This window comes from Corvus moneduloides, chromosome 4, assembly GCF_009650955.1.
Source record: "Corvus moneduloides isolate bCorMon1 chromosome 4, bCorMon1.pri, whole genome shotgun sequence".
Classification (NCBI taxonomy): domain Eukaryota; kingdom Metazoa; phylum Chordata; class Aves; order Passeriformes; family Corvidae; genus Corvus; species Corvus moneduloides.
In genome coordinates, this window is record NC_045479.1 from 18,374,205 (window position 1) to 18,395,262 (window position 21,058).

At 39.4% G+C, this 21,058-nt stretch overlaps 1 protein-coding gene across 4 annotated transcripts in view; it reads right to left on the minus strand.

Annotated features, from left to right (window-relative positions):
- The window catches only part of KIAA1549 (KIAA1549 ortholog), a 182,146-nt gene that overhangs the window by 43,468 nt on the left and 117,620 nt on the right, over positions 1 to 21,058 (minus strand). For all 4 annotated transcript variants that reach the window (XM_032105392.1, XM_032105393.1, XM_032105395.1 and 1 more), the window contains exons 5-9: positions 19,972 to 20,099; positions 18,389 to 18,572; positions 11,220 to 11,279; positions 8,559 to 8,704; positions 1,965 to 2,142 (exon numbers count right to left, since the gene is read on the minus strand). In XM_032105392.1, the coding sequence (XP_031961283.1) occupies positions 1,965 to 2,142; positions 8,559 to 8,704; positions 11,220 to 11,279; positions 18,389 to 18,572; positions 19,972 to 20,099 (696 nt within the window). The remainder of the gene's footprint in view (positions 1 to 1,964; positions 2,143 to 8,558; positions 8,705 to 11,219; positions 11,280 to 18,388; positions 18,573 to 19,971; positions 20,100 to 21,058) is intronic.

Here is a 21,058-nt window from a genome sequence, read left to right on the forward strand (position 1 = left end):
ATTGATTGTCTGGCCCACCTTCTGAAGACCTGTGCTTAAAATACTAATGAAAATGCACTTCTGCCACATCATCCTGTAACCCCAAACTAAGCTGACATAGCGAAATGGGTCCAAAAAAAATGACTCTACCACTAGCAAAGGTAAGATGGACTTTCCCACACTGCTGCCTGTTTCCTGCTTTAAGCAGTATTACCAGCTGCCTCTTCTCCTTAACATTTTGTCATCACAACCAATTTGACCCTCCCCCCACCAAGGTATATAGTTCTGCATTGTTGATTACTTCCTTTCTTCTCTCTGTTTCACTGTCAGTGTGCGAGATCCTTTAGCCCCAAACAGAAAACAAAACTGCTGGAAAGTGTAACCAAGCAAGTCCCTCTTGTAAAAACTAAACTGAAAGAAATGACAAAACTTTCATTTGCTCTGTTTTGCATAGTGATTATATGTGGGACTAAAAACTATACATACATACATATATATATAAACCAATAATATATTTCTAGTCAAACTGATGCACTTTCTAAAAATGATGTTTTCAAGTTAAAAAGAATATTTCTATTTTTTCTATATATCATTTTATTAATGATGAGCCTAGAGCTTAAAAGAATATATAATTCTTGTATTTTATACACCTAACAGCTCATTTATGACATTATGTTTTCTGGTATAAAAATAACCTTTTCTTGGTCTAGTTTCTTCCAATAAGAAGCATTTAAAGATTTCTATGACTCTATGACTCTTAAATTTCTAATGTCAGGTCAAATGAAACAAGTTTCAACACGCACAGCAAGCTATAAACACTTCATGAAGTTTGTTCAACATTTATTATTTTTGTAAAGAGAATTTATTCTTGCAACTTCTTTCACTTCTGTCTAACCAGCATTACGGTTCATTAACGGAGATTAAGCAGATGTATATGAGCTACTGACCTATCTGTACATAACTGTTTTAATGAGAGACAAAATTTAGAAACACATACAGATGGTACAATTATTACTATTTTCTTATTTTTCTTTCTGCAGAGAATTGTAAGTATCAAACACATGCTTGTTCTGTTGGCAAAATACCGTGTGGTACCATGTAGCTCATGCCTCCATATTGCACAGAAATGAGAAAAGGTAATTAAGCATTCATACCAATGAGGTATTTTGCAAACCATACCTGTCTGTTCCTAAGACACTTTTAAATGTCTTTCCTAATTGTAACACGGAATTTTGAGTAGGTATTCTGTCTCGCTACTTACTGAAAATCATTTTTATACCAAGCCTCCTGAATAAACTAATTGTATGACTTTATATGACCTATCCTATTCATTCTGATGTATAGATGATAAAAAAAAATCACATTACTTTTATATTAAATTCATCAGACGATCATATTATTTATAGAATATATAATACTGATGGACAAACAAATAAAACCAAGGTCAATCATATTCAGTGGAGGTAATAAATGCCCCAACTACCATTAGTGTACATCTTTCACAGAAAAAGTAACTCAGACAAAAAAGCAGTGACTTGTGTTAAACTTCATTGCCATTACTCAGCTGAAGGAAACACCCATTTCATACCAACACCCTCCCATCTCACAACTGTGGGGTCTGTGCAAGCTCCTGGGCAAGATAAACTGTGAAGAAATACTGGACTAGCAGGATGAGATGAGAATGGCAGGAAGGTCTTTAGTTAGCACAGTACTTTTCCAGCACAAGCACGGAGTGAATGCAGTGAGGCTTGACTTAAGGACCCTGCTGCAACCCTAAGCTCAGCAGGGTCTTTAAAAAGCCAAACAACTCCGCGTAGCTCACTGCAAGGCTGCTAAAACTGATTTCCTCAGGAGTGTCATAGCTGCAGCATTCCAAGAACAAAACACTGCAACAGCAGGCACTGTACAGTGCCATAACTTCCAAAGCTAAAGACACCCTTCCTGTTGGCCTTTGCTGGCATCGGTGTGGATTTGACAGGGCTTACGTTGTGCAACGCTGCCTTCAATGCGGTATCCAAGGATGATGGCAGCCCGCTGGATATCGACTCTGTTCATCAGGTCTGAGCACTTCAGAGCACTCAGTCTCTCCCCATCTTGGTCCTCCACAAAGTAGATCAGCTCCACGGGGTTATCAACACCAACTAACCGTGACACATTCACGATCTGAAAAGAAATTGCAAAGCTTTTACATTTTAAGTTGTGTTTGCTTGGAGCTCCCATACATTTGGCCTTACAGTCCATACTCTCTCTGCCCTGTTGTAACAGAAAGGAAAATTTCAAGGGATGTTCACTTGTATGATACATTTTTATGACAAACCATTTTTTCCCCCCCCTACTTGTATCATAACAATGTACAGATCTGATAAGTAAGAGAACTGCTTTCACCCTAAAGATGCCACTGTGGAATCCTCTACTGCCTTTAGCAATTGCTGGTTAGTAGGAAATAAGAAGAAGTGTGACTGCACTTTTCCCTTCTCTAGATACCTACTCTAACTTTGATTTGTTATTCATAACACACACACCTCTTTGCTCCAGTTTTTCTAAATGTTAAGCAGCTACACAGGTGAATATTCTGTTAGCATCAAATAAAACTGTTTGCTCTGATTCAACTTAAGCGCTTGCACAGCCACCTTCATCCTCCAAACAGCTCCCCTTGGCATCCACCTTTCTTCAGGAAGGAATGTATTTGACGCTGTGGGAAGCAATTCTTCCTACCTACATCTAAAGACATTAATAATCAAAAGAATGCATGCTATGAGGAAGCCCTGTAGATACTCTCTAACCACCAAACATCTACATTGCATATGAGAACCACATAACTTTGGATTCCTGTAAAATTACATCTTTTTATGTAACAACTCTCCTCTGTTTAACCATTTACCATGTAATGGTGAGCTCAAACAAGAATTAGGACAAAAAATAGTAGGAGGTATTGGGTCATGATTTTCTTTTTTTAATAGAGTTTGAAGGGCCCTGGAAGGAATTGACATAAATAGAGCAATGTATTTTGCTTCCTTCAGAATTATCCTTCTGCTATAAAGTACATATTTAATAAATTATAATCTCAGAAACTGCCCATAGGCCTGAAGTAAAGCAAACATACAAATGTTTGCATGTCTGAAGCTTACAAAAGCAAAGCTTTGTATTGTTTTCTTTCCTAGATTCCAACTAAACAAATCATGTTGAAGGAAAGAAGTGCAATTTCTAGCTCAACAGGAATGATATTCTGGTTTTAGGGAACAGCAACTCAACATGTTCTAAAAAAGCATTTCCCAGGAATAGTAACAGCAAGATGTGTGTGTATATCTATATTAAAAAAAAAAGAGGGGGAAAAAATGAGAAAAGAGAAAGCACAATTGTCATAAAATTGTGTTCTAGGACAAATCAACTGAAAGCAAAGAATAAATGTTCAGTGTCAGCCACATTTGATGCAAGAAACAGAATATCTACAAATAGAGCAGAGAAATGTGCAGATCTCTGAAACACAGCAAGAGCTGCTAACAGGACCCATTAAATGATGCTGCTGCTCAGCAGAACACCCTTCACTCTTCCACCAGCCAAGGGGCAACCAATCCCTGACTGAAGGTAACAAAACAGCATCAATTCAACAGACATATTCAGCAGCTATAAAGCTGAATCTGGCTTCATGGAACACAACTATACAATTAGTTAACAAATGTCTACAGCTTTATATTATGTCTGCTTCAGCTGGCTTGCCACAGCCTGCTCTCAGTGCACAGAACAGCAGGGCATACAGACTGCTCTCTGCTTCCAGCACAGAAGAAACCTTCCCAAACAGCACTTAACTCACATGGAGGGTCAGGGAGTTCAAAGGCCACATGGGACTGAAAATCAATGGGTTCTTTGTTTAAATTTTATTAAACCCCTCTGCGCATAGCAAAGCCACAGAACCAGAGAAATTTAGAAAATTCTCTAACTGAACTGTCATATATTTTATGGCTTGTGAAGCATCCAAGAAGCACTATAATTATGTGTGTTACACACACACCAGGTAACAGTCCCAAGCTGACTGAACGGGTTAACCAAGGAACTTCTCCACAGCTGCCTTTAGAAAAGGCAGAGGGTAAGAAGGACGAGACTCCAGTGCAAGTTGTCACAACTGAACTCTACAAAGTTTAACACAGAATTTAAAACAACAGCATACAGCTCCCTATGCTGAGGAACAGGGATGAGTGAGAACAGTAGAGTGGAGATAGGAAGAAGTAGCTGGAAGTATTTCAGCACAGTATAAAGAACATGGGAACAAGCACGAAAAAGTTCAGTGGAGGTGCAGGCTAGTGCTGACAAACTAAGCTCACTATTTTAAACTAAGTTTTACCTGAAATAATTCATTCTGAATACACAACGTTTTATGACTGCTCACACCACAGAGAGAGAAGCTGCAGACAAAATTCCAAAACCATAGGGAAATGGTTATGGATTTCTGTTCTGGGAAAGCTGATGACTAGCACAGTAGTCTGGAAGCAAATACAAGACACTTAGACTTGTACATAAACACAGTAACTGTGACACTATCAGTACCTCAGTTTTCATCTCTGTCACACTGATTCACTAAATTTTATTTATTGATTGTTTTAACTAGCCTCTGAGTTTGCTGTAACAGAGGAAATGGCATATTGGGGCTGACCTGTTTTAAATCTGGTCATGGAATTGAGGTACAGTCACTGTGCCTATTTTTTATAGAGTTTCTGTATTCTAAGTTTTGTGACACATGGTTCCAAATTATACGCTTTGTGCAGCTTCAGACTGGTTTAGTCTCTGTCCTTGAGAGTGCTAAGAATGCAAGCAGAGACAAATACTATTTTCCAGGCATCCAGCAAAGCAGCCCACATGTAAGGAAGCATTTAAGCATTTTACATTTACACTTTGACAGTGAGGGATGACACAGGGAGGGAGGAGACAGAAGAATTTCAAACACAGGAGGCAGAAAATGGGAGGGGAAAAAAAAAAAAACAGACAAAAAGACTAATTCAACTTCTGTGTACATAAATGATACCATCTTTGTTGATACTAGATGTGCATTTAACCTCCACAGAGGAAAGGCTTAACTGTGTTCAGGTGTCAGTAAATTTAATTTAAAAAGTGTTTTCAAGTGAATATCATAGGTCAGTGAACAGAGTTGCCTTGGTAACAAAATCTAGTTCGTAATTTCAAGCAGGGAAGTGCAAGTGGTAGGGAAGCTCCCAAGGCATTCTTACAGTCACAGCCAGCTCGTGGGATGTCCTGGTCAGCAAACCCCACAGGAGCAAGGAACCCCCTGGGTGAACTTTTCCAGGGTCTCAAAGGCATGAGCACTACTTAGAAACAAGCAGATATGCACACACAATCTCCAAAGCTCGTGCACAAGTATTATTTTCCTTTCTTTGCTTCATTCATCACCTTGGGAAAAAAAATAATCAAAAAAGATCCTTTTTCTGTCTTATTAAAAGCAGGATTTTAGTGTCTGGGCAATTAACTCAAGCTGCATTGTGGTTTGGACAGCACACAGATATAGGAACAGGCTGTGAGCAACCAGACAGAGGGGCCAACTGCTGCCTGGGACGGCTGCTGGAGGGGCCAAAAGCCTCAGAGGAAAAGGTGAAGCAGCAGCAGCACCCAAATGTTTCATTTATAAACCTAAGAACTCACAGCAAGACAAGCTTTCCTCAGACAGGAGAGACACATAAGCTGTCAGCAGAAAAACAAGAGAACGAATGTCTGCCTTAATGAAAAGCTCAATTCAGTCATTACATTCCCTCATAGCTGCTACCTCCTCACACATATTGCAACTAAAATGTTGCCTAACATGTTCTTTCAATCAGAACACTACTCTTTGTTTCATTTACTAGGATCATCTTTTCACTTTCTATTAGGTTTAAAGGACCAAGCATGTTGAGATGAAGGAAAATAATTTTTTTTTTTATTAGCTGCTGGTGTATTTTTAAACTACAGTTAAGCCATTTACTTCCTAAAAAATGCAATGAGAATTACTACAGTAAACTATTGACAAAATATAGCATAGGTCTCTGAAGATGCAATGCAAACCACATTAAGCATGTGCCTTCAAATTTGCAGCAACAGAAGATGCATATTGAAAATATATATGGCTTACTCTGTGAAACATTAATAGAACATCATACAAAAATCAGTGGAACTATCAGAAATGAAACAACCAGGTGTGAGGCTTCAGAGGGGTTTTTGTAGATAATGGTTACAGGCTTTTTTCTCTTTTTGTCATAGAGTGCCACCTGTTAACAGCACAGTCAGTCCAACAGAAGGGGAAAGCCTGCTATTTGGGCACCCTCCAAAGCTCTTCTTCAAAATGTCTAGGTTTAAAGCATAATTTTTAACATTCTTAGGTACTAACACATGCCTTTAGAAATGAAATCTAAACCCCACAACGTATCACTTCTATTTCCTGAGCACGTGAAAGGAAACTAATATGCCTGCAGTAACATTCACAAATAATTGCTTCACCTCCTGACCTGCAGTCCTGATTTTCCACAGAGCTTAGAAATGTCACATTTCAATACACTATAAATGTATTTCACCTCAGGAAAAACTCTGGTCTACAGGGTCACAACACAAGTGAAATGTGAGTCTAGTCTTTAATGGATATATGCATGTTCTGTTAACAAAACTATGCAACACTTCTGTTGCTGGCAGCTTTTGTTCTTATTTTCACTTCATTGTGCTCTATTATCGTAGCAGTCACTGATTTGTGTGCAAGAAATATATATGGGAAAATCTGAATATAAAGCACAAGAAACATTATTAGCTCTCCCAGGAGACACAAACACACTTCAAACAGAGCTTATAAACTTGGCTATGAGGAACAGAATTAACAGCAGGAAAAGGGTCATGGCAGATGCCTATGGACAAGATCCTCAGCTAACAGGGGAACACCCTTCAAAGAAGCCATCCTTCACTCTGGAGCCCACTACGAGGTGCATCAGTCCAGCTGCACACAACAGCCTCTCTGGCTGTCTCACTTGCCACACACCTGAACATCCTGCCAAGGAAGCTACCAAGGTGCTGCAGCACCTGCAGGTACCTGCTGTTCTCATCCAGGAGAGCAGGACACCCATCACACACCTCGCTGCAAGGTATCTCTTCAGCCTCCCTTCTTCCACATCTCTTTTATTACACTTCTAACCACTTGCAAGTGTGGGCTGAGAGCACCTGGAAAAGCCTTGTGATGGTAAGATGTGCTGATTGTAATGAACAGAATCCTCCTCTGCCCAAAGACAGCAGTTGGCAGGCTCTTTGCACTAATTAGGTGGCATAAATGAGCAGCACTGCTGTCTGGAACACAAGCTGCAGACCTCATCTTATGGCCCAGTAAGTAATACAGAGTCAAAAGAAAAATGCTGTATTTTCACTTTCCAAAATACTACTCTCTGTCTAAAAAGGATGTGCCCATAATTTTGTGCATGAAAAAAGAAATTACCTGAGCTTTATAGTGCAAAGTCATAAAACTCTAATCTAAACACACACATTTTATAGGCTGTGGTATCTTCACTAGCAACATAAGGAATATTTGTTTAATTTATATGCAAAGGGAGGACAAAGGCATAATGAACAAAGTGCACTAGGAGGTGTTGGGAATAGAAGATCTGAAGCAGACACCTATTTGCAGCAATTCAAAGCTGTACAGAAGAAAAATAAAATAAAATCTCCATTACTGAAACAGATGTTTCTGAAACAGGAAAACAGAAGTAAGAATATCCCAACATCTGGAAATTTCAGTGGCAGCAAAAACTGTAGGATTAAATTAAATAAAGACAATAGATCTGAAATGCAAAAGGGCATCTGGGAGGTAAACCAACTGTCAATGAATAAGCTGGAAAATTTTAAGATGATGAGCCATTAAAAAGTACTTTGGCTTTCAGATTGTCGAACTGACTAGAAAGAACACATCAGAATTTAAAACTTTAAAAATCCAAGTCTTCTTGGACTTTATGTGAATAAATCCGCCTGTGACAAAACTCTAAAGCAGCACTGGAATCCAAATAACAATAACAAAAGTTGCTATGTGTGCAAAATTTGGCATGATTAATCATTTTTACCTGAAATCCAACCCTGTGACCAGGAGTACTGTGACAAATAAGATGTTAAGGGGCAGAACGTACTACTCTACTGTTGCATCAAGATGCACACGACTCTATTTTGTATTTCTACACCACTACCAAACCAAGAGAACTGTGAAGTAGCTGTCCCAGCAGATTAATTTTTTTCAGATGATCATCCTGTCTCCTTTTTTGCTAGGCACCTCATGTAAGCTAAACAAGACAGAATGCTTTTAAAATAGGATGTTGGTAAAATAATTTTCAGTGTTGTTTCTAAGAAGCCATCAGAAATTTTTAGTAGGAACTTAATCAGTTATTTGCATTTGTTATGTTTAGCTTAAAAGACAAGAAGAATCCTGGTTTTAGGTGTAAAATACAAGCATCATCAACTAGCTAAATGTGACACATGCTTTTGAGTTACATTTCTCAACTCAAAACCTGAACAACGTTAATTTATTCAGCAATTTATTACCCTTTAGTTTTCATCCTCTGATTTTGAGCTCTTCATACCTGCACAATGTTGCTGCCTGCAAAACTGGCCCGTCTCCATATCCGCCCTCGGACCAAAGCCTCGTTTAACAGGTGAGCGAGCTTCCGCTCCATCTCAGCCCGAAACACTTCCTCCTGAATTCGCTGGTCGACGACTCCCAGGAGAACTGCATGGCACAGAAAGCAACCCAAGAAAACAAAATCATTAGTAAAACTTCTCAGTGTCTTCTCCTCCACTTCAGTTACAAGCTTTGAGTCGCCCTGTGACAGCTCATGGACAACTCGAGAGCACCTGTATTTATATGGGAATTCTGACCTGCTCAGCTGGAGGTTACATGTTGGAAAAGGGAGACATTTGGTGGGAACAAGTCAAAATAAGTAATCTGGTGGAAAAAAGAAATTCAGAGAGAGGACTTTTTTGGAACCTTAACCAAGCCAGACAGACCCAGGATAAGAAGGAAACTATTTCAATTCTAAAATTGCATCAAATTATGAACATTCCATGAATTTTCAAAAACTACTAAAAGAGAAAACTTAGTCTAAATTGTCTGCTTCAACTAACTGCAGTCAAAGTGTTGTGTTCAGAAGTGATACAGAGTTGGAGATGGGGAGGGCAAGGGCTCAGAGTCATGGAGAAAAAGTAGAACAGCAGCACGTGAATGAAGCTGTATATTCAAGTGCAACTTCCCTTGATAAGATTAACAAGTATGCCAACCACAGCACAAAAAAAATGGTTAGCAGCCCTGCTCACTTGGCAAGTAGGTACCCTGGCTCACTTGGGCAGCTAATGCTAAGAGGAATCCCTGAGGGAAAATGAGAAAAAGGGGGGACCTTTACTAGCAGTTAGAGAAAAGTGGAGTGAATGGAGCAACAGTCATTCAAATGACCCAACTGAGCAATCCTCCAGGACAGCAAACCAACTCACTGCTGACTGCATTAAATAAACTCAGTCTTAATTCCCCTCCACTAAAATTGTTTCTATTTTTCAGAAGCCCCTTTTTCTGTGTTTCCACCTTTTCTTTTAAAGTGTGGTGTTTAATGAAAAGCCGCCAGTTAGATAAAATCAATTAAATATACGGGTTTTTTAAAAACAAATATATTAAAGCCACTTTTTCAATTTAAAACTTTTCACTGCAGATGTCAGAAAACAGAAACATTTTCATGATTTCTCACTGAGATAAACAGCATCTGCCTTCTGAATTCAGTCACAGACTAAGTATCTCAGAATTAAATAGCAAAGTAGACAGTGACCTAAGGCTATTATATACACCAAGCAGAAAACTGCTCTTGCCTGTGTATTGGATTTCAGTATCAATGAATTACGCTTAATAGCATGAATTGTATTCTTCAACAGAGGGAGAACACCACATATCCCAGTGTTTTATGACTACTGGGATACATGCACATATATCTGGGTAATTTGATATTGAAAACCTTTACATGCATAGATTCTATCATTTTCCTATGTCATGATTCATTACCCTTACGATACAATAAACTGACTGAAATCACTGACCCAGCCAAAGTCTACTAGCTCTTCCCAGAATCTTGCAAGAACTGAGACTACAAGGAATTCCTCTACAGCAAAGAAAAAAAAAGAAGTTGCTGCAATTGTCTTTCAAAATCTTACAGGCAGGAAGTTTATTAAAACTCAAGGGGATGAGATTTCAGAGCTGGAAAAACCCTTTTTTTACTGCAGGAGCTAAGGGAATTTTCAGCAGCAATGGACAAACCTAAGGCTGAGCAAGAGAGGGAATGGGTGCAGCCAAAAAAGCCAACATAAATCTCTAAGCAAGGATGCCACTGGATACGAGACACACATAGGAGCTTCTCCCACATTAGTGAGCATTATCTGAAATTCTTCTCTAAAGCAAACCATGTGGGCTTCAGAAATTAAGGTGCAACTTGGTTTCCTGCTTAAAGTGGTGAGTGGTGAGAGGAAACCTGGAAAAAAGAGCAAGTCTATGCAACAAGTGAACTGTAGGTAGTAAAAGTTGTAGGAAGACAAAAGTGTATCCAGTGGGGCACCTGCACCCTAAGAACAAGTTTGGTAGGCACAGCCTCTTCACTAGTCAGGCTTAAAAGCAGCAGACTTACAGCAGGCAGGCAACCTCAACAGCCTCTGAGCACCTAAATGTGACAGCTCAGCCACATCTGTAAATTACAGAATAAGACATTGAGAAGATTTTGGTGGGAGGGATCTTCTGTGAATGAATCAGAAGAGATCAATGAAATGTGATTAAACTCTTTCATGCACTCAGAATTCATCTATTTTCACTCTGTTTTATTCCAGGCATGTTTTGGTAGAAAGTGTCACACAAATAAAAATCTTAATTTTCACTTAAAATAGATACCTAAAAATCAATGTGGCATATTGACAACATGCAGAGTAGACACTTTATGCCTGACAGTCTTGAGTTGTTTCAAGAATGAACTGCCTTACAGACAAAAAGTGCTTTGTGTGCATTATCAAGGAATTGCAGTAGTTAACTCTAGACCAGGGATTTATATTTCCCAGATATTCCAGGTCACTGGGCCTTTGGTTTTAGAATTTATTCAGCTCAGACATGTTTATTACCTCATAAAAATGCAGCACCCCTAAGCCATCGATATTTATGCAGGCTAGTTATCCCACTCACAAAACTAATTGCACTTTTACTTACTCACACAGACTGTACGTACCTGTTCTCACCCAGGAAGATTTCATCAGCTGGGACACATTAAGCTTAGGATAATGAAAGGCTGAAGGAAAAACAGAATGGAGGAAAAACATCCATAAGAACAGCATTCTGAACAACATACACAAAACCAGAAGCCACTACATAATTTATACTGTCAGCAAGCATCTTATTTACACAGATGCTTTACTGCTCCTGAGGCAATGCAGACACAATGGCAAGGGGAGTGCTCCGAACGTACACCGCCGAGTTTGTCTCTAACAAAAAGAAGCTAACTGAAACAGTCAGATTTATTACGTGAAAGACTTCAAGCTGCTGCTGCACCGAGGTCATTGCTCCCAGAAATTTAAAAGCTCACTGTCTGAATGGTGACTCTTACTGAGCTAGCTGCAGGATCAGACTCTTGCTCAAAGGGTAATGAGGCAACTTGGGAGTGTCTCAGGATGAAAATAAGACCTTCTCTGAGGCAGAAACTACAAGGAAACAATAAATGTAAAGCAAAGAACTAAAAACATTATTTGTGCTCCAGACTTGTGCAGGGGGAAGCATTTCAAAAAACACCACCTTGATAATTTTTTTTCCCTTTTTTTCAAAACCCACAAATAACTGCATGCAGAAACACTGCTGTAAACAAACCTCATGGCTTTTATGCTTGGCTTAGTGGCTCCAAGCTTTCTTAATTTTTAAATTTTTCCCAAAAAGTTCTGCTCCAGAGTGAAATCATTGCCCCAGCAAGGAAAAAAGTCTGTTTCTACTGACTTCAGTATAGATAAGATTTTTCCCAAGGTTTCCACTGGAGAGCAGTAAAGACATGTTGGGAAAGAAGTGAAGAGGGGGGCTGGGCCAACAGTTTCCTCAAGGGAAGTCTTAAGCTTCACTATGGCAATAAGGAAAAGGAATGGTCTTAACTTTCTCAAAATATTTAATCCAGATGCAGTTTGCTAAGCATTATACAAAGGTTAATTTTTAAACCATTGCATGGACAGAAAGAATGCAGCACGTAACAATTAAATGACCTGGCCCATGCTGGATCAATTTAGAATAAAGATGTCTAGAGTTGTGGAATAGTTTGCCACTACGCCACGTTTCAGAGAAGTAGAAAACTAAAGTTTTTCTAATTTAATGGTGCAAGAATTTGTAGACAAGCTGTCCTCTGTCAGTGTACCAAAAAGCTGATTCTTTTGCCCCTTAAAACACTTAAGAATTTTTTTGTTAAGGCTAAAAAAAAAGAGCCCTTAGTTACATTTTACCTTTTATTTTCACAGATTTATAACTAACTCCTATTGGGGGAAAAAAAAAAAAAGAAAATTTGGTTATTCCACCTTTATTTCAATAATAGCACTATGAGCTTCAAGATGACCACCTGGTTGGTAGTCTGTGACTTACTATTCAGAAGGGTATTAGAAAATGGTCCTTTTTTTCTGAACAGGAAACACCGGCCCTCCTATACAAGTGATCAGGATGCACTCAATTTCCAAAATTCTCAGACAAGCAAGAAGCACTTCAGAGTCCACTTAAACACACCCATTCATTTTTGGCATCCTGCTACTCGAGTCTTCTGATTATAGCTTTGAGACTGAAATTCTATTTACTCTAGTCATGCAATTGTTTACTTCAATTTAGAAATGGAAGCTGGAAAAAAAAAAAGCATAAACTAAACTGAAAACTAATTCTGTTGTTTTCCAAAGCATGGAAAGAGCACGATAAGGAAATCAAAAACCTTCCAGAGACCATAATGCTTTGAACTGCTAGCAGTTCTGAGTTTGTTCTTCTTTTAACCCAAAATCATGTTTTGCTTCAATACTTAATGTGCTCTTCACACTTTTTCTAATTAGTACTTGAAAATGATTTAATTCATGCAAATTGCTGGGTGACTATTCATTTAAACTTTTCACGGAATTAATGCAACTTAAAAATAAACCAACTTGAGCAGAAAATCTTGACATTGAAAAGGAAGATGCACTGTGATTGCTGCCAGCTAAGGCTAGGTTCTAAAACCTGACAAAGAATGCTGAAAATTGTCAGAAGTCAGCAAATCCCGGTTCCAACTCTTATACCACAGGTCACTCAAGTGTCTCACTGACACACGTGGCCAGATCTTGAGCTCATCTGGAGTCTCAGCACTGCAGCAAGATCATATTTGCAAGATTTCTAATGTCCTCTGGAACTAACAATTAGAAACAGCACTGACTGATTGTTATTCTGAGGGGGAAGTTGGATAGACAAAATGCAATTATTAGCTAGATTGCAGCTGGTCTGCTAACGACTCTGGATGCATTAATGAAGTAGATGCTGGCATCATTAGAAGATTCTATCACGCAGCCCTGGAGCACCACACCGTGTAACAGCATCGATTCGATGCTGAATGAAAAGGGAAAGGGTCACCTGGTCACCCAGAGACCTACTGACAGCAGGCTAAAGCACATCACTCAGGCAGCATGGCCACTGCCAGATGCTCCAAGGACCTCTGACTGTCTCCTACAGATGTGTGGGACCACGCAGGATGGAACCAGTATCATGCGGACCGTTCTTATTGCTGATAAATGAAGAACGGTACTTGAAAGCATGGAGGGAATGCAGTATTTGGAATGAGAAGGCATTAACTGGAAAATAAGGTTCCATGCAAATACTGGGGTGTGGGCAATAGCAACACACCGTGTCCGTTTAAAATCTGCTCCAAAATCAAGCCAGGAAAAAATTGTCAAATATCTCTGCAGTCCTTGGACCATATACAATTTCATCTTTATCCTCCTATTGGCCTTGCAACATCTCCAAGACAGCCAAAATAGATGACATGCATCAAAATGCTACTTAGCATTGGAAAAAATACCAAGTCCCAAGGCAACTCTCTCTACCCAAAGTCCTAATAAAAACAAAGAGCTTTATTCAGGGTAAGTTCATGAAGGCAAATATTGCCCATCTACTCCACAGCTAGCCTTTGCTTGTCCTCTGAGAAATTTACCAGCCATAAAGAGATACCAAATATCTAATTTCCTATTATTTTTAATGAACTAGCACCCAAACCCTGTGATTAGACTTGGTTTTCTTTCTACTGACATGCAGGTCATGACCATTTAACCAATTTACAACCTGAAACATGAGCTATAAGGTGGACAATGAAAAATAAGCATAGGAAAGGTATAAACTGGATATTTGAATAGAAACATGTTGCTGAAGTCACCTAGAAGTCTTGTGAGGAAAGAACAAAGTCTGGAAGTTTCCAGGTTTGGCCATTTTGACTGCCCTATTCCTGCAAAGAACAGTCCAAATCTGTGAAACGACTTTCACTCTTGATCCTGACTCTACGTGAGTGGGGAAAAAACCGACAAAGAATTCCTGGTGTTAACGATGTACTGCACAGGGACAAACCACACAGTGAAAAGTATAAGCAGGACATATTATCTGTGTGAATAAAAACAGAGAGAGGACAGTGTGTGCAAGGTAGTGTAAAGTGAACAACTGGCATGGAGCAAATACATTCATTCGAACAAGGCTCATATTTGGGATTCTGATGTCATGGTCTTCATGTTGAGATGCATAAGTAGCTCTTCCTGGGCATGATCAACTTCAACCCCCAAGCTGGGGGTTGAGCCCTGACACTCAGCTCACCTACAAATCATTTCCTCAGATGTAACTACAAAACTTATAAAATCATACACAGAGTCCTTAAGGGATAAAGAAAAGTCACCACACCCAGAGTATTACTGTTAGCATGCCTGATAACTAAGGCACAAATGGCACAGAACAGGATGGTGTTGAGCTTTTGATGGGATACCCTTCCTTCTCAGACCAGGGTAAGAGAGCAGAGGAGGCTGCTGCTCTGCTAAGTTCTTTATTTCATAGTCTCACAGCTTTCTTGAAGGCAGAGTTCGAAGGGGGTTACACGATAAAGCCAAGCAGCAACAGCAGCAACAGGCAAAACCAGCTTCTTCTATATGTTCTATATGCTCCATATATATATTTTTTTCTTACAGAAGTGTGGATTATATTTGTTAACTGACCAATAAGATTAACACACGATTCTAGTTTTCTTTTCTGAACCTATCCTGGTCTAATTCTAACAGTCATAAGCCTTACACAAGTGTTACATAGGTATTACACAGATTTGGGTATACAGCTTCTATCAGCCCTTATTGTTTATGTGAACACCCTATCTAAAATATGTGAACAGTGTAATTCTATCTATATTTTGTCTAAAGTAAAGTATTCTGTGAAAAGGTAACACTGCTGCAGTAAAAACTGGGTTTAAGGTCTCTGCTACAGCTTTTTAATGTTTAAGGCACTTAGCATATATTACTACTAAAAGTTAAAAATCTATATTTCTATTTCACTGGTGTAGCTTCATGTATCTCAGCTTGTCTAAAGGTTTTAATTCAACCCCTGTACTTTGGCTTCTCTCTGGGCCTGAGTCCAGAGGAGCTTTCACTCCAACAGTATGGCATGGAACATTTCATATTTACACATAAACACTAACGTACATAGATTGTTTACATGTAAATATCCAACACTCCTAGAAAAAGTCACACTGAAAGCAGAGGGGTACGTATTTATTTGCACAGACTAAAGCAGCAGCTATATCAATCTAAGGTGTTGTAACACCTTCCCTGCTACAGCTGCTCTGTAGAGCAGGGCAAAACATGAAAGCAAAGTCCAGAGCCTAGAAAACAAAAACATTTAGGCATCTCCTTAGCAAAGTAGCTTTGAGGATCTGGCTGTTGGTCACCCTCAACAGACTGTTGAATAAGGTATTTCAAGAAGGATCTGCCCAATGCTGCTGAGCCTTTGGACAGCATTTTTGGCTCTGAATACTGAACATCTAAAACCCTTAGGCTCAAAATACAGTCACAGCAGCAGTGTCAAAAACTGTAGAAACAGCTAAAAATAACTGGCTGTGGTTGTCTCACTGATAAAAGCATTTGAACTACATTCATCATTTCTGTGCTCGCTGACAGAAGGACCCGCAGCTCTAGCAATCTGAGAAACTATGTTCACTTTGCCAACTTACCAAATAGCACCACAGCTGGTATTCCAGAACAGTGCCTACAGCACCTACTGGGACCAAACTAGACCAGTTCAAACCCAAATGTGCTGTCCTGCAAGGGGCTCAATCTATAGTAAATATGAGTTCCTCTAACAGCAAGCAAGTCCAACACTGACAGGATGTTCCTTAATTTAGGACACCTTACCCACCAAATTCTCATGTTTTCTACATTGCAATCTTTGGGAAGATCTCATAGTTCCTAAAAATCCTGACCTCTTCACTCATCCTACTTTACTTGGCTTTCTAATTGACATGTGAGTGACCACAGGGCTCCACTGGCACTGGCCCAGAATCATCCCCACTGACCAGGCACTGTGCACGGAGAGCTCCTGATACAAGCATTAAGGAAATTTCAAATTTCTTAAGTACCACCAGGAAAGAAAAATACAATCATCAAATTGTTTGGTTTGGAAGGGACCTCAAGGTCATCTAGTTCCAACCCCAAGGAGAACCATGTACATGCATGTTTAACAGGAATGTTTTCCCCTATGACCAGCCTCTCTTTCAGGATACACCAGCCTTGGTAGAAATTCTGTTATCACTTAATTGCACTGTAGCTCCACTGCACAATCCAGAAGATGGATTCTCTACAAGGGGCAACCTACAAATGCACTACAAATATAATTTCAGAATATGTGGACAAAACTACAAGCTGTAAGAGCTGATGTACTACATCACAGGAAAAAAAGTGCCCCTCAACACTAAAAATATTACCAGAGACTAAAAGCTACCTAAAATCAAGGGCAAATGTGTAAAAGAGATGACACAGAGTAAAGAGAAGTGTCTTTCAAGCAACTGACGCCAAGAGCAACATTTAATTTGAATTCAGTGAGCAATAAAGACCATGGCCCACAACATGAGATGTTCTGTGGCTTCAGAGGGTAAAAAGAAATGCTAGTCATCTATGGACAGGGATTCTCAAGACTTTTGGTCCTGGCTCCACTAAATAGACCTACCACTGCATAGAGCTCACACTCTATGTGAGACCAAATGAGAACAGAAATGCCAAAAGAAAATGAGTCAACAACCTCATACATTTTTTAATCGATTATGGGAGTAGAGGGATCAAAAATGCTCAAAAAAGTTAAATAAAGAACTTTTAAAAGTTAGTACGCTAATACTGCTTTGAGTAAATGGGGAAGTATCCTGTGCAATCATCTTACCTAGATCAATAGGTGCTAAGGAGAGCAACTTTTCTGTTGACAGTCACTCTGCAGTATTTGCACTGACATACACAACATCTGACACAGTGAGTTTTGCAATATAGTTAAACATCTAGTGGAAAATCAGGCCTAGTAGTAGCTGGTGTTCATTTTACAGTTGTGTATCTCTACGACTCACAGAAATAACTCCGAAAATTAAAAAGCAAATTAAAAAGAAGAAATGGGGCACTAATGGACTGAGTCAGTAACACCCACCAGCAGGGGAAGGCAAGTACTATTCTCTCATGATCTTGCTAACGTTCATGAATCATCTGAAAAATCTAACCAAACGTAAGTCGTCAATGCTGAGTGTCAAGAAGGCTCTGTTATGCAGGCAGCTCCCATTCATCTACGTTTAGGATGACAGTGGTCTGAAAAAAATGGCTTGCCATGGAAATGTACATAAAAAGTGAAAAAGGTACTACCTTGAAACATACCAGACTATATGGACAAACTAATTCACATGATATGGGCAAATACCAGTCTATGCAGCCAGTGTCCCAGACTTTCTAGAAGTCAGAGACACAGTTAAGTGCAGCACAATCCTGAAAGCAGTAAACCCTGCTGAGAATTAGCAAAGGCCTCTGTAGACATAACGAGACAGACACACCTTGGACTGCACTTCACGACAATACTGATCTGAGTGATTTTCTTTTTTCTTTAATCTGGACTAAGGCCAATAGACTAATGAAACCAGGTTAAGCACAGCTGACCCAGCACAAAAGGAAACTGTGATGACAAAGGCAGCAAGTTGCTGTTAACACCAAAATGTGAGCAGAAAGGGGCGTAGAATTGCTCTGCAGAACTCAGGATGCAAGTTGGATACTTGAAGTTGCATTATCACTTATGCACAAAATTCCTCTAGAATTGTAGAGAGGGAAGATACTAGACAAAAGTATTTTGCAGTATTGGGTAACAGCAAATACTCACGTTCAGCAATCTGCTGCACAGGAAAGCCCAGATAGAAGCTGAATTCCACCACGGACAAGTTTCTGAGCTGCTCGCTGACTTCAGACCCATTTAGAAAACCGTATTTATCTCGGATGGCAAAAACAATGCTCACAGGGCCCTGTCGAAATGCCACCCCAGGCCTGCTCAGAGTTATATTCAGTATCTGAAAAGACAGTCAGCAAAATCAAATCACTGCCATTTCCATCCTTTCCCTGACAGACTTTTTTTTTTCCCCCCTCTAATATGAAGAGGGGGGCAATTCACATCAAGACAGAGGAACATCTGTTCCAGATTGGTTCAGCCAGCTGAGTCTCCGAAGAGGCAAAGCTAACTTCGAAGAGTTATCCTTTAAGGTCAGTCATAATCCAGAATGATCTGAAAGCTAGAGCCCAGAAAATGATGGGAACAAACCACCTAGCAAGACAGTCAGCAAAATAAATCTAGTCATAAGCCTTAGATGAATGCCAAACTGCATGGAACAGAAGAAAGGGATTGATTATGGTAAAAAAAAGTTCTGAAAATGGATGTTCTCTTGGTTAAAATCTCCTGCACCATGCACACCCAAAACCCACCAACAGTTAGAAGCCTTTTTGTGGCACCGATACACACAGCACCTGTGTCCACGTAGATAAACTCTTCTGGAAAATAAGAAGTATTTAAAGTAAGTTGGCTAAGCTGATAGTCCAAGGAATTGTTTTGCATGTTCTGTCTTCAGTCTATGCAGTGACGCTGTGTCATTGTGTTTAAAGTTCTGAGCACTTTTCTATATGTACTACATAGTGCCTTAGGTATGATAAAATTTATGCCATTTTTCTTCCTGATTTTATTTTAGGGTACCACAGATGGGTATTTATGGTGTCAGTTAAACAACGTAATAAAATTTTTACTGATTTTGGTATTACAACAACGTTAGATTAAATTTAAGAATTCAAACAGAAGAGGGAATTGTCTCATTAAATTGAATTACTGACTTTCCAGGGAGTTCTAAGCTCTGCTGTGGGATTCAGTGCTCTGCACATGTGCAATACCTTTCATGTGTGAAGTTCCAGCAGCAGCTGTCACAGACATCATATACTGTGAGTATTTCTAGACCTCAGAAGCAACTAGCATGTTTGCTCACATGATGGCAGGGTCATGTAACTCCTATATTCACTAACAGGGTCTCCAGCAGGGCAATGAGACCTGAAAGTTTTCTTCCAACAAAAACTTTATATCAACACCTTACTCTTTTATAGTAAACTGTGATGGGAGTGACTTTGGTAAGGGTTGGAATAGTTTTTACTTGAGAAATTATAAACCCTATCATATTCAGTAATATAAATCATCATCTTGGATCATTTTTCAAAAAGTTTGTAAACAGAGGGATGCGTGGTGCCATATTATTTTGTAGGGGGGAAAAAACCAACTGACCTCATGACAAAGCCTCATAGTTCTACATGACCTAGAGACTGCAAGTGACAGTCAGTGAAGACCTAACTCATTTTACTGTCTGGATGAAACATGGGACAAGCAAAGGTGAGGGGGGAAAAAGGGACAGACACAAAACATGCTCATCCTCTTACCTGCACAGTGAAGTTGTAGAACTCCTGGTGTTTGTTCACCTCCAGGAATGCCATTGTCAGCCCTCTCTCAATGCGCTGGCTGAAGTTACAGAACCCAATATCCACGTTTCGAGGTACAAACTGAAGTACTGAAAGGAAAGGGCAAACATTATTCCTACAGAAAAGTATTTCCACGAGAGACAACAAAACAAGCAACAGAATTCACAGGGCTATCACTTTCTTCTTCCATGAAGCTCAGGACACATTCAGTGAAACACCAGATAAAAATACATGAAAAATACATTTTGTGTTGCTGCAGTAAATTCTCTACTCACTAATATTGGTTGCAGCAGCAATTAGATTTCTGAAACATACTAGTGACAAAATATCTCTGTTTCCTCTTGCATACTAGGAGACCTTCATCATATACATGTGGCTAACTTTACCTGACTTGACCACTGAATTGGCCACACTGAAATCCTTAATACCCAACCAAGCCATGAAAATCTTCAGGAAAAAAAAGCAACAGATCTCTCTTTCTTGTAGCCTGTAATACAGTATTTAGCTTATCTAAAAGACTACCTATTGGATCCATTAATGCACATTAGTATTGGTCTAGTACTTGCAAAAACACTTAGTAAGCTACCTGTTAAATTTAGATACAGACATCTTTAAGTTCAGAAGAGAGAACGAAAGAGCACAAGATAGAAAGAGTGAGTTTAGAGGAATGTGATCAGGCACACACACCTGAACTACGTGCACACCTGTGGATTTCCAGATACAGTCTTAACCAAAGAAATGCAACGGTTAGCTTACAGACCCTAACAGCAATGTTATACAAGGTTCAGAACTGAAAAATACACCTACTGTCTATCTATATAACCACATTAAGCAGTGGAAAAGACATCACACCTGCACAGTTAAAGTGATGTCTTGCCATACAATTATTAACAGAGAATAAACAACACACAAAACGTTCCTGAACAAAGTACCATGTTGACATTTATTAACTCCGCTTGTATGCTGAGTCCCTGCCACTACCTCATTACACAGTCAACCAACCAGGTAGGTAGCTTTATCATGCAAACAGGGCCCAAAGAAGATTTTA